The 13,298-nt window shown below is 43.6% G+C and overlaps 1 protein-coding gene across 4 annotated transcripts in view; it reads left to right on the forward strand.

The window, feature by feature from the left end:
* Nucleotides 1-13,298, forward strand: part of SERTAD2 (SERTA domain containing 2) — a 98,383-nt gene that overhangs the window by 40,900 nt on the left and 44,185 nt on the right. Inside the window, exon 1 of one of the 4 annotated variants that reach the window (XM_037896052.2) lies at nt 186-1,042. The exons of the other annotated variants lie outside the window; for them this stretch is intronic. Within the exon in view, the coding sequence (XP_037751980.1) occupies nt 1,014-1,042 (29 nt within the window). The 5' untranslated portion in view covers nt 186-1,013. Of the gene's footprint in view, nt 1-185; nt 1,043-13,298 lie in introns of those variants that run through there. 4 annotated transcript variants of the gene reach the window in all.

Below are 13,298 nucleotides of genomic sequence, written 5' to 3' on the forward strand. Positions count from 1 at the left end.
TCATGTTGCCATCAAAAGCCTTGCAGCATGTTACAATAATGCTTGGCAACTTGTATAATTGTTTAACTGAAATCACTTTAACACAACACTCAGCAAGAAAGTTTCTCCTTTGGAGCAGGCGACTACACAGTATCTTTCACCAATGCACAACTGTCTGGAAGCCAAGCATTTAGATTTATATTGCAAAGTATAGTGACTGTAAATCCTTACAAAACATAGACTTTATTAGGGAATTAAAGTTTCCAGCTCTATGAGAGGGTACATAAAGAAGCAAATGTGCATGAAGATGCCTTGATTCGCTTGCATGCATGTACTGAAGGGATTTTTTTTTTTTTTATGTAGGACAACATTTTTGTAGGGATCTCAACTCAGCCTCTCATTTTACTCTTGCAGTCAACTACAGAAACAGTTTTTGCAGAAGCAGCTATTCGCAGTTAGTATCTAACTCTCTCTGATTTGCAACATTAACTAGCTAGTTGTAGCTATTTGTTTAAATGCTTTTTTTGCATTCACAAAATTGCAAATTGCAACAGCAAAGCTGGGGAGACCACCTTTAAAAATATGGCACTTGAAATAAATTCAGGGAAACTTAGGCATTACTAGAACCACAGCATAAGAGACAGTGGTTGGCGGCCTTTGCACACAGATCTCTCTGTGTGTGTGCGCATGTGTGCACACGCATGTACCTATCACAGGTGTTAAAGTCCATCGTAAAGCAAATGTAAGAAAGTAGCATGGAGATTTTTGTCCCTAAACCTTTGCTGTGAAAGAGCTTTCACATTTTCCATTCCTAATTCAAGAGCTGGAATGATCACGAAAGCCAGGTATCATATTACAACAGAAAGAGTGAAGACATTTGCTCTCAGCTTCATCAGCACACAGTACATTCACACAGCCATTTTCGTCTGCCCCTCAGTCCATGTACATATGATGTAAGGGAAATAGTGCATCTTTTCTATAAGTCTGTCCTTGAGAAGTATGATGTCTGAAAGGGAAGTCCATGCCAGACTTTCATGGAGTTTGGAGGCAAAGCACAGTACCGGTACGTGAACTGGGGAGCCTTATTTTTATTTCGCAGGGGACAGTGCAATGCTTTTTAGAAATTTTGTTACTACAATGTTTAACCGACAAGCAAAAAATGTCTTTGATAAATAAAAATGTTCAGCTGAAATAATTTGAACTGATCATGTGTGAAAATGTGGGTGGATTGGTACCTTGAGTCTGGTAATCTGATTTTAAACTTGGTGAGCATAGTCTAGATACTGCATGTCCTTGCTTGTGATGGAGGGTTTGTCAGAGGCATACTTAAAATATTCTTTTTTTGGGGAGGGGCACTAATCCTAGTCTGAAGATTATCTGCTGGGACTGTCAAATATGGGGCCCAATTCCTGTCTCACTTAAACATGAACTTTAAGGAGAGTTGCACCTGTGTGAGTGAAGGCAAAAATAACTCTGATTCTGTGTTTGTTCCTTTCTTATTTTCCCGTCCTCTTCCTATCCTCCACTTGTCTCTCTCTATTGGTATATCTTTCTTGTAATCATTTTCAAAGTAAGTGTATTTCCTTAAGCTAACTTCTTCCTTTTAAAATGTTTGATGGTTTCTTCTGTCTATAAAATAGTCTTCCCCGCCCCCTTTTTATTTTCTGAATTGGCCATGTCCTCTCTCTAATTCTTAACTTCAGTGTGTTTTTTTTTTTTTCTCTTTCATTCCACCCACCAGTCTTCTCCCCTCACCCACCTGTCTTACTTCACCTTCGTATCTCCTCTCATGCCTTCTCTTGGTCTTTCCTCCACCAGTAGTTCTCTTCCCTGACCCTATCCCTCCTGTCCCCTGCATTATTCCTTCTCTTCTGTATGTTGGTGGCTGCATGGAGGGAGAAGGGAGCAGTAGCTTTTGACGGGATTGTAGTGCTTTTGAAGGGCAGGCCAGGCTCTGCAAGCCAGCCTGTGAATCGTTCTCCCTCTGCACCTTTTGATGGAGGGAATTGGAGAAGTCCTCGGTGAGGGTAGGTGACAGAAGAAAATCTGTGGTGCAGGCATACTGGCAAGGCTGTGAGGAGAGCAGCCCTGGGAAGTATAGTTATCTGCCTTTGTGTATTTTGCATAGCCTAAGTATTGCAAGCAGGCATTCTCTGCACAGCTGGGGTCACTCCTAACTATTTTGGTAACCCAGTGAGGTGGCTCTTTTGGGGAGAGGATGGTGGGGACCCAAATTTAACTCTCTGATTTTAAATGGACCATTATCCATGTGATTGGGACTATGAATGACTTGGGGGGGGGGGTAGTTGTTTTGTTGTCCTTTCAGCCCTAGCCTTCCGTTCACATTTTGAAGGCTCTTTTCACAATGAAAAGAGGTAGAAGCTCCCCCCCCCCTCCCCATAATGAAAGCTCAGATCAATGTTAGTGGGACCTGGAAAGCCATGGGACTCATGGCCAGGGACCACAAAGGGTGACTCCAGGCACAACCAGTTACCCAGGGAATTTTTGAAGAGTTGAAGTGGTGTTTTTAATGGTATATTTCTTGGCGCTTAGTTGACACTTCCAATATGTCAGTCCCGAAACTATAGTCATTCACAATGCCTGACTGGTGTATTAAGAAATTCTGTAAACTACATTAACCCTAAATATGAAACAATATAAAATTATATATAATGTGTATATGAAAATAGTAACCTAGATGATTTGGACAGTTTTATATACTATCACTTCATCTGCCTTCACATCTCTCCTGCGTAACAGGTATGTTCTTTGTGTGCAAACTGTATGTGCAATATATAATATGCACAGACTACATTTATGCACTATTAAATGCAACTTGTACAATCTCTCCCCCCATTCCCTCCCCTCCCAAGTCAGGCTGACATTCCTCTGATGGGCCCCTGTGCTGGCAGTGTATTCCAGAGCTAAATGAAGCCCACAGCATTTCTGTGTGAAAGACAAAATGTAAGAAGTGGTGTTCTGTCATTTCCAGTGTTCCCAAGACTCTGCTTGGATAGAGCTGTTTGGATTTTAAAAAAAGAACAGAGCTGAGCTTTCTCCTGCAAAGCTTCAGCTAAACAGTCCGAAGTTTGGTTGACTTGCTTAAAAGGATCATTTTAGCAATGCATAGAAGTAACTTCTGGTTCCTGGTGGAAGTAGTAGTGATGAAATACCAACTAGACAGGCTCTTCTTATGGTATCTCTGACTTCCGCAGAAGCAAGAAATACTAAAAACTTTGTGAGACAGCCCCTTGCCCAGGTGATTTCCACTACAGTTCTGCAGACATAAAGCTTTCAGGGAGAGTGGTGATGAGACTTGGATTGCTTTCTAACAGATATGCCATAGCACAAACAAGTTATGGGTTTATGTACAAACTGTGAGGTTCTGTGGCCTGTGTCATGCAGGAGGTCAGCACAGAAGATCATAATGGTGCCTTCTGGCCTTATTAATCTCTGAATATAGGTCGGCTAGACTGACAGGTCCTTGTGCGTGCGTGTGTGTGTGCGTGTGTGCGCATGCGCACGCAGGGAAGGGAAGCACAAGCAGCCTTGCCTTCCTCCCCCCTTGTACGGATGATGCAAATGCCTCTCGCAATTGCAGAGCACAAGGACTGGTCCCTCCCTATGCTCCTGGGAACCTAGAGGAGGTGGGGCCGCATCCCCATACTAGCCCCAAAGGCATGGAGGCGACGCACAGGGGCTGGGGTGGTGGTGAATGGATAAGCAGGATATCATGTTCCCCAGTAGCTGGGCTGGCTGCTCATGGGAGGGTTGTGGCTGAGACACATCCATCTTAGAGCACCCCCTGAGGCCATGTGATTGTGGATGTGACAGCGTGGCGGCTAAATGTTCAGTTTTGACCTTAGGTGTTTATCTGCACGGAGCCTTCTGAGGTTTGCCCCTAACTAGTGTGGTTCCCACCTGCAAGGTAGAAATGTCACTGTGGGGTTCCTTGTTCCTCTTTGACTTCCATACCAAGGGTGCTCATTTTGCAAGCAGACAGCCTACCTTAAGTATTCGGAGAGTGCCAGCCATCATACTTTCTAGGCACAATGATGTATTTTTCTAATAGCCAGCCCAACATCCTCATCATGGGCTCTGAAAGCCACGCTAGGGTCTGTCCAGCTCTTGACATCAGAAAGAAAGATTCTGCAGGCCGAATTCTGCCCTCTGTTCCAATCAGTCTCTTCAGTGGGGTTGCATGGCTGTCAGTGAAAGCAACCTCTGAATAGAACTTCCTGAACACCTGTTGGTGATGGACAAGTTAGAACACAGAGTCCGGCTCATTCTCCTAGAGCTGCAGTGCCAAAGGCAGTGGTAGCAAAAAGCCTGCTGTTGAAGTGATGAGCGATGATGAGACCCACAGAGGAAGCATCTGTTGAGTAAGAGGGTGCCTTTATTTTATTTTTTAATTTATTTAAACACAGTCGATTTCCAGGGTAGAACTGCATTTTAAAATTTAGCAGCCTTTTGTGCATCACTCTGACTATGCTTCCACATGCCGGGGGTAGGGGTGTCACTTTTTAGTCATGGTTATTTACTCACACAGATAGCGATTACCCTATGTTCACCAGAAACCTGTAATGAACACACAGTGCTGTGACTGGGTGTAAGGGCAGCAGTTCTGAACAAAATTTATCAGGCAGTGGTTCACCCTCTGCAATTAAAAAAAAAATATTTAAAATCTCTGGACAATAGTTTACTTGGTTGAAGGGAACAACATCCCCGCCCCCCCCCCCACCCAATGAATAGTCCATTGTTCAGACCCATTTGATTCAGTGTTTCTTAGCTGAATTAACGCTGTGAAAAAAGGCTTGCAACTTCAGTGTTGTTTTTGACTCCCTCCCGCCCATCGATGCTGTTGCTGAATCCTACTGTATTTTCTCCAGACCATTTCCAAACTCCCTTCGTTCCGCTCCATTCTCTCTGCTAACACCGTCGTCCAAACCCGATCGTAGTTTGCTTGCACTACTGCGACCTCCCCCATCCCTGGCCTCCCAGGCTCTCACCTCGGCCCCCTTTAATCCATCCAAAGTGCTGGTGCAAAAATCATGTCTGCTCCCTGCTGTTCTAGTCTGGTCTAGCCCCTCTTCAAATCCTTTCACTGGCTTGGAGCGCCTTCTCCACCCGTTTTAAGCAGCATATTCTTACCTTCAGGCTGCACAGTTTAGCCCCAGCCCGGCTCTGTGCTCTTGGTATTTTGCTTGCTATCTTTGTCATGCCCAAGCTGCACAAGTAGATGCTTTATTATGTCCCTCCCATCTCTGCACCATCTTCCCTGTGATCGGAATCTCCCCTCCAAAGGGGCCTCCACCCTTAACTCAGAACAAGTCCTCTGTGAAATACGAGGCCTGTAAATCCTTGTCCCCTCCACAAGGAAATGTTAGCAAAACAGATCATGAATAATCATTGTCTTGCAAAATGTCAGAATAACCTCAGGGCTCAGTCACTTGCTGCCCCTTGCATTACCTCCCTCTTTTTATAAACTGCTAAGGATGTAAGCTCTTTGCCACAGGAATTTAGTTAGGGTGACCAGATAGCAACTGTGAAAAAACGGGATGGGGATGGGGGGTAATAGGCGCCTATATAAGAAAAAGTCTCCAAAAACGGAACTGTCCCTATAAAAACGGGACATCTGGTCACCCTGCGTTCCTCCTGTTTGTCTGTAAAGTGCATGCTGATAGCTCGCTCGTCCCTTCTGCATAAATAAGTGGACTTTGTTGTAGTTTGTTTCTGCGCTTTAACATCATATATGTGACCCTGTTGACTGTTAATGGGGTTTCTTAATTGTTTACCTGCATGGCTTGTTTCAGCAGTGGCTTGAACTGAAACGCACCACCCTGGTACCACATTCACTTTCTTTCCAGCCCTGATTTATAGATAACCAGATGTGTGAGTTCTTGGCTGGCCTGTTTGGAGAACTGTTTCCCTACAGTAAGGTTCACCTAACAAACACCCAACACAAGAACAACTCCATTAAATTAAAAGTATTCTGGATTTTCCATTAAAAATACTTTTTGTTTAAACGGTAATACCCTTCCAAATTATGCCTCAAGGGACACATCCAGCACCCGCCTCCTTAGCAATCTCATGGAATCTGAACCATTAAGGCAAGGAAGAGTTGAAGGAACTGGATTTGTGGGCCACGCAGGCATTATATGCTTATTGCATCACAGCTCTGAAGGGGATCCCCTGCACAACAGCACAGAGCAGTGGGTCAGGACAGGTGACCTACTGCAAGGTGCAAAGATACAGCTGCCCAGGAATTCCCTGCACAGCAGCCTAGAGCAATGACTTGGTAGGAATCAAGGAAGAGACAGGCCTACGGAATCTTCTGCTGCACAGGTCCTCTCCCATGATGATGCACTGAGGCCAAGGAAAGCTCCTTCCAAGTTATTGGGTTGAAGTATTCTCTGCAGGGTGGTCGTGGAGAGAATATTTCTTTCCCTGCCCTCTAGATCTTTTGTGGAGATGCCTAGCTGGGTACTGGGTCTTTGCATGAGGGTGTATTATAAATATCCTGTAAACATTCAGGATGCTAGGGCCTAGCTCCATACCTCTGGCAGTGAGAGTCACTCTAAGTCGTGTAAAATTGGCAACAAGAAGTAAGGAGATGAAGGATGCATCAATCCATGCCAAATAAAATCTTACACGGGATGCTGAAAATTATCTGTCAAAGGGTCCCAGTTTTCAGTTGTCATGAAGCTAATTTTGTGGTACACATCATGTGAAATAGGGTATTTGTTTAAATAATCCTCTGTCTGTTAAAGAAATGAACCTTTGTGGGCAATACATTTGCCATCATACTCAATTGTCAAAATGGGATTGCAGGATCATATCTATTCAGTTAATAAATAAATATGATCTGAGACAGTCCTTAACAATGCTGATCATGGCTTCTCCAATTAATGGTCATTTGGGGAAAGATACATTTAAGGAATAAATTTACTTGCCAGAAGGCAATATATCAGTAGAGGATAAATTGTACCTGTGTTAGATAACCCCCCTACCAATTTCCCGTGCTGGTCATGAAACCACATTCTGGGTGGAATTACGATGGCGCTCTGTAGCCGAGAGAGATGGGTGCTTCCTTTGCATGTGATCTGCTCCGCTCCCGTTCGCCACTCCAGATTGGGAGGGAGGTGTTCAGCATGTTTGAAGGTTCTCAGTGCTTTATTGCCATTTTTTTGTGGGGGAGGGGAAGGGAAAGGGGTGGGCATGGAGACTGGTGCGGAACGACCTCATAAGGATATCATTACCACAATCATCCAAAACTAAGCTCTACGTCTTTTGAGACTGAGATCCCTAGTAGCTTCCCTCCCTGAACTTTTGTGGATTTTCACACATGTAACCCTCAATTAAGGGACTTTTCTTTCATGTGAGTTTTGACATGTTTAGTAGTAACCATGTACAGTGTCATAAATATAGCATCCTGTTCTATAAAACCCATGCATCCAAACTGAATTTAAGTTCCTTGTCTTTACCGTTAAGGCCTACACAATTTAGCTTCTGACCCCTAAACCTCTCTTATCTCTTTTCACTCAATCCAAGCTGCAGAACTCCTTCATTTCCTTCTCTCACATCAGTGTATCTTCTTCCACTTGGGTCCTTGTGCTTAGTACTCTCACTTTGTAGCCCTAGTTTGCTACTCTTCCCTCTTGTTCTCCTCCTTCTTCCTTCTGCAAACATAATTCTTCCATGAGGCCTAGTAAAATCTTGTAGAGTAGAACCTCAGAGTTACGAACTGACCTGTCAACCACACACCTCATTTGGAACTGGAAGTACTCAATCAGGCAGCAGCAGAGACCCCCCCCGCGCCCCCCCCCCCAAAAAAAGTACAGTACTGTATTAAACATAAAGTACTAAAAAAATAAAGAGAAAGCAGCATTTTTTTTTCTGCATGGTAAAGTTTCAAAGCTGTATTACGTCAATGTTCAGTTGTAAACTTTCGAAAGAACAACCGTAATGTTTTGTTCAGAGCTACAAACATTTCAGAGTTACGAACAACCTCCGTTCTCGAGATGTTCGTAATTCTGAGGTTCTACTCTAGTTAAAAGGGTTCCCACGTCACTTCGCTTCTTGTCACCATTCAGTTTTCACCCTTCATCAGCACATTGTATTTCTAGATTGTACGTTCCTTAGGACTGAGACTTTGACGACTTGCCAGTGCTGGACTTAGCATACCAATGATGCTAAATTATAATAAAAAAACTTTTTTGAGGACAGAGGCAACATGAAATTGACATTTCCAGCATAGATACAAATCAAACGATGACACCCAAACCCCTTCTGTGGATGACCATCATGTATGCCAACTGTTTGTGTGACATGCAGCAGAATACAACAACATTCCACAAGAGCGCCTCACCTCAAAGCCGTGACTTCAGCATGTGAAAATACTCTCAACTTCTGGCATTATCGCATTTATAAATGGGGGAGGAAAGAACCCTGTAAAAATTCAGTATACTCTAGCTCCACTGGCTGGGTCAGGTGTTTTCTGTCTCTAGGCTGTCTGGTTTAGGTGCACCCCATTGAGCTGTGTAAAATGAGTTGTTGATCTCAGGCCATTTCCTAGTGGACAGTTCTCCATACCAACAAGACCACCATCTCAACAGGCCTCCTTGTTGCATATCCCACCTGGGAGGCCATAGGATTGGATGGCATGGAGACCAAACGAATAATACTTAGCACTGAAATAGCGCTTTTCATCTTCAAAGTTGCCTTACAAGATTTAATCCATACACCCCTCTGAGGTTGGTAAGCACATATTAGCATCCTCATGTTGCAGATGGAGAGGAAGTGAGGCTGAGTGATGAAGTGCCAAATTTTCAAACACTTGCATGAGTGCAAGTCCTTGGATGCTTAATCTGGGATGCAAGGAAGAAAGGGGCATGCATAGAATTTTCAAAGGGGGTTCCTGGAAATGTACAGAGCATGGACCTGCCAAAGCAGTTCAGGTACGGTGGTGATGGTCACAATATAAAAAATATTCATGGATAGATAGGAGGACTATATGCAAAAGTAGTCTTAGTTTGTCCTAGTGTCCCTCTCCCCCAGCCCTCAGACATTGATTGCAAATGATTCAAACTGTACTTGAGCAGCTCTGTGCTGGCTCTAGGTCCCGTCAAGGAAGGAGGGTCTTTTTCTTGGGAAAATATCAAAGTCTGAGAAAGATGTGTATTAAGGAGACTGGCCCATTCATCCAGTTCATCTCCTGCTCATTCCACAGCTTGTAACATTCAGTTTGCAAATGGTCAAAACAGCCTGGTGCTTCATCTACTGGTGGCCCTGTGGTACAATGACAATCTGAGCTGCCGATGCCCCCAGGGAGGATAAGCAGGCATGTGAGCTGGATGAGGCACACACAGCTCTGGTTCAAGATCCCGCTGTTGTGCATGCAGCTGCAAACTCTGCCGACCCAGGGGTGGGCTGCACACAATGGCTGTCCAGTTTTCCAGTCTGTCTAGATGCCCACATAAATCTTTGAAAACTGATGCCCCCAATGTGTGCAGGAGAGCATGTGTCTACAAGCACCGTTGCATGTACATGCAAGCTGCTTTGAAAATTCGTTCCTAAGTGACATGCCCATGTTCAGGATGAAAGACTGAGCCAGGATTAGAACCAATGTTCCCTCTAATTTTTGACAGGCTGTATGCGCAAAAAATTTCTTCTGTGCAAATTGTGAGCGCGGGGTTTCGCCGTGTGCGCGGGGTTTAGGATCTGTGTACACACGCACATAGCTTAGACGGAACGGTGATTAGAACTTGGGGAGTTCCTGGCTCCAGTCCAGAGTTTGTGTTCAGACACTAGGGCCAGGCCTGCTAGTGTGCACTGACAAAGGCTGTGCGGTGACACTTGTGTGGCTGCTGCCCATGCTGTACCTGACTTTGTCTATTGAGCAGCTTTTGCAAGCATTACACTTTTAATTGTGCTTGTGCCGCAAGTGAAAAACACACCCTATTATCGGGAGAAATGAGAAGTTTCATTTTCACTCACTAACTTTGTTTTTTATTTGCCTGTTTTAGTCAGCAACTTGTGGCTTGTCTGTGTCGGTGCCACAGACATCTTTACCCAAGTGTAGCAAGCCATAAAGCTGCAAGGCTCTGGGTGTGCACGCGTGAGTGTGTGCTCTCAGGGGACAGAAAGTAGTTCCCCAAATTCTAAGGGCAATTCAGTCAATTGAACACTAAAGATAAATGTCAAATGTTTTTAACTTACAAGATACTTAAGCAAAATAATTGTGAGGGATAAGGGGGATTTGATAACCGTTTTCCAACACTGACTTAATCTTCTGTTCAGAGTTTGTAACTGTAAATTATCTGCTGGTTAATACCAGTATTTTTTATACCTCTCCAGAGCCAATGCACTGAAAACCTTCAGCCCTGGTGGGTATTTGTACTACGGCATATTTAATAGCCGTGACAACAATTCAAGAATTGTATAGCAGTCTCCCCTCCCTGTCTGGGTGTTGCAGGCACCAGAGTGTCTCCATTGGAAAACCCCTAAACATACAATTTCAGCCAAAACTGGTTTAATGATAGTCAGAGCTTGACAGTACTTTTTTTTAAGGCTTTATTTTCTATACACATACTCCTTTTTTTTTTTTTAACTTCTCCCCTTCCTTTGAAAAGCTGCCACTATAAAATACAAGGCAAATTAAAAAATAAATTGCTTAACAGGCTTGATGAGACAAAGACTGGTGTGTTGGAGTGGCTGCAGGGAGCTCTGCGGCTGCTTTTGTATGATTTCAGAGGTGAATTTAGATGGCTGGAAGATAGATGGGTGCCAGATGCAGTTTGACATACATTCAGGCAGCTGTTCCTGTGCTAGGTTTCATTAGCTTGTAAACTAGCCAGCAGAAGAACTCCAGTGAGGCCCCTGAATGCTGAAATGACAGCAAAGACAGTAAAACAATACAATATTCGCTAAGTGATTTTAATCTAGGAGATTAAATGACACCCAGTCTGTTTCCAGGCTTTAAAACCAACATGGTCTAAAGCTGTTAATGGAGCTTGATCTAGCCAAGTCCTTATCATATACAGAATATTTTTTAAATTGTAAATGTTTTTCTGTCAGCTTGGGGGGGGGGGAGGAGGGAGGTGTGTGTGTGGACGGGGTGGAATTCTGTGTCACAGTCAAACCTCATGTTAGCTTTTTTATTATTATATTCATAACTCTATAATATATTCTTTAATGCAACAAGAAGAATAGGTTCCAGTCCTGCAAATGCTTGACTTCAGTTGTACTACTCACATGCTTACGTTAAGCACATGCATACATGTTTGCAGGATCAGGGCCATAGTCCGTAAAGCAAATCTTGTTTTAAATATAGGAAGTAAAAAGGACATTTTCTGAAGTCAGGTCGTCATAGAGTGGTTGTGTGTGTTTGGGTTTTTTTGTTTTGTTTTTCTGGGGGGGCGGTGGTGTGGTTTAAGAAGCAAATAACTCTAGAAATTCTAGCAGAACGCAGGCCAGCGGTAGGTGGCATTACCCCAGGGTTCAGAAGCTTACAGAGTCATCGGCACTAAATCAGCCATCTATGCTGCAATTCTTAGCCGTGTGTGTAAAAATAACTTTTGTACATTTCTAATGACTAAAGCAAATAGGCCTGACTTGAGCAGACAAGGGCTCTGCTTTCTTTTATGTGCGGGAGAAATTACTTTTTTCAACTCCTTTCCATCCCATAGACTGAATCACCTTTATGCCTCCGGGAGACGGTTGTTGTATAACTGTAACTATTTGGGAACCGTTGTGATCTACACAACTAGCAAACAAAATTAACCAAAAGTGTATGACAGTGCAGCTTTTTTTAATTAACATACAGATGGCTGTGCATAGTTTCTCTTTCAAAGTTCTAACGTTCTTTTTTTTGTGGATGTTACACTTCTGTATCTAGACTGCTTCAATAAGTAGCCCTTAGTCTCCATGTATGATTCCAGTTAAGTTGCTTTCTGTATTGAGAAGGTATGCCTTTATTTAGCTGGTTAAAGATATCTCTGTTACATCAGTTTGTACACAAGTGTGTTGTGACCTAATCCACTAGGGATGTACATCAGTTGAGGAAGAATAATTACCAAAATCTTTCAAAATAGCCAGGAGTGAATTGGCTAATCAGAATCCATATTGAAAGCGGCAGATCAGCACTCTGGGAGCTTGCCTCTCCTTGGCCGAATCTGGGAGGGGAAAAAAGCATGCACAGCTCAGAACTATAAAACACCAGGCTACAATGTTCTCTGTTCAAGCTCAACTCCCATTCATGTTAATGGGTTATGCACGTGCATGGGGAGAAGAATGGGCTCCATTGTGGTGCAATGTTTGTAGCGTTTGGTTCTCAGAGCTTTGGCGTTACTTGTTTTAAAAAAATCTTTGCTGAAAGTTAGCGTGGCAACAGTTTTTTGTGAATGGGTTGAAACTGCACGTGTGTTCTCTGTCGCACAAATGACTGAACTGATTTTTGGTGGTTTTGTCATGTGAAAAGTCTTTCGCGGCTTGGTTAGACCATGGTCAAGATACAGTGCAAAGTTTGGAGGTGGGGTTGTTATATCTCTACTGGGAAGAAACGATGATAGTGACAAAACAGGTTGGTTTTTTTTTTTTTTTTCTCTGCTTCGGCTTTTCTTGTGGGCACAGGCTGATGAACCTGCCATCTTTAGCTAAGCCCTGAAGCATTTTTTCTCATGTTTCAGAGAAGCTGAGAACTGTAAACCCCATTATTAGGGAGACAGTGGGCTCACCGACGCTGACCCATTTTGTTAGCCTAACCAGGAGATATTTAACAGAGGCTCATTCTGAATTTCTTGGCTCTAACACTTGCTGGAGGGGAGAAGGGAAAATCCCTATGAATTAACATGATTTCCCCGGTGGATTTTCCCGCCACTGTATAGAATTACGAGTGCTATTTCTCAGATCACAGTGTAAACCTTTGCACGAGGAGGTCTGCCCCTTACCTTCTTGAGTAAATTAACTAAAACAGTCTGGGCTGACGACCTAATGCATGGCCACATGGGAGACCAACAGCTTCCCTACCTTTGGACAGGAAGAGCTGAAATAATGAGCAACTACGTTCTCTGAGGCTTGGGGCAGGAGGCCCAATTGGGGACACGTTGAGAGTGCTTCCTAGTCCGTCTTGAATACTGCGTGCCGATGTGGTCGCCCCATCTCCAAAAAGGATATATTGGAATTGGAAAAGGTTCAGAAAAGGGCAACAAAAATTATTCGGGGTGTGGAACGGCTGCCATATGAGGAGAGATGAAGGAGACTGGGACTTTTCAGCTTGGAAAAGAGACAACCTAAGGCGGGATATTATAGCAGTCTATAAA

This window comes from Chelonia mydas, chromosome 3 (assembly GCF_015237465.2).
Source record: "Chelonia mydas isolate rCheMyd1 chromosome 3, rCheMyd1.pri.v2, whole genome shotgun sequence".
NCBI lineage: Eukaryota > Metazoa > Chordata > Testudines > Cheloniidae > Chelonia > Chelonia mydas.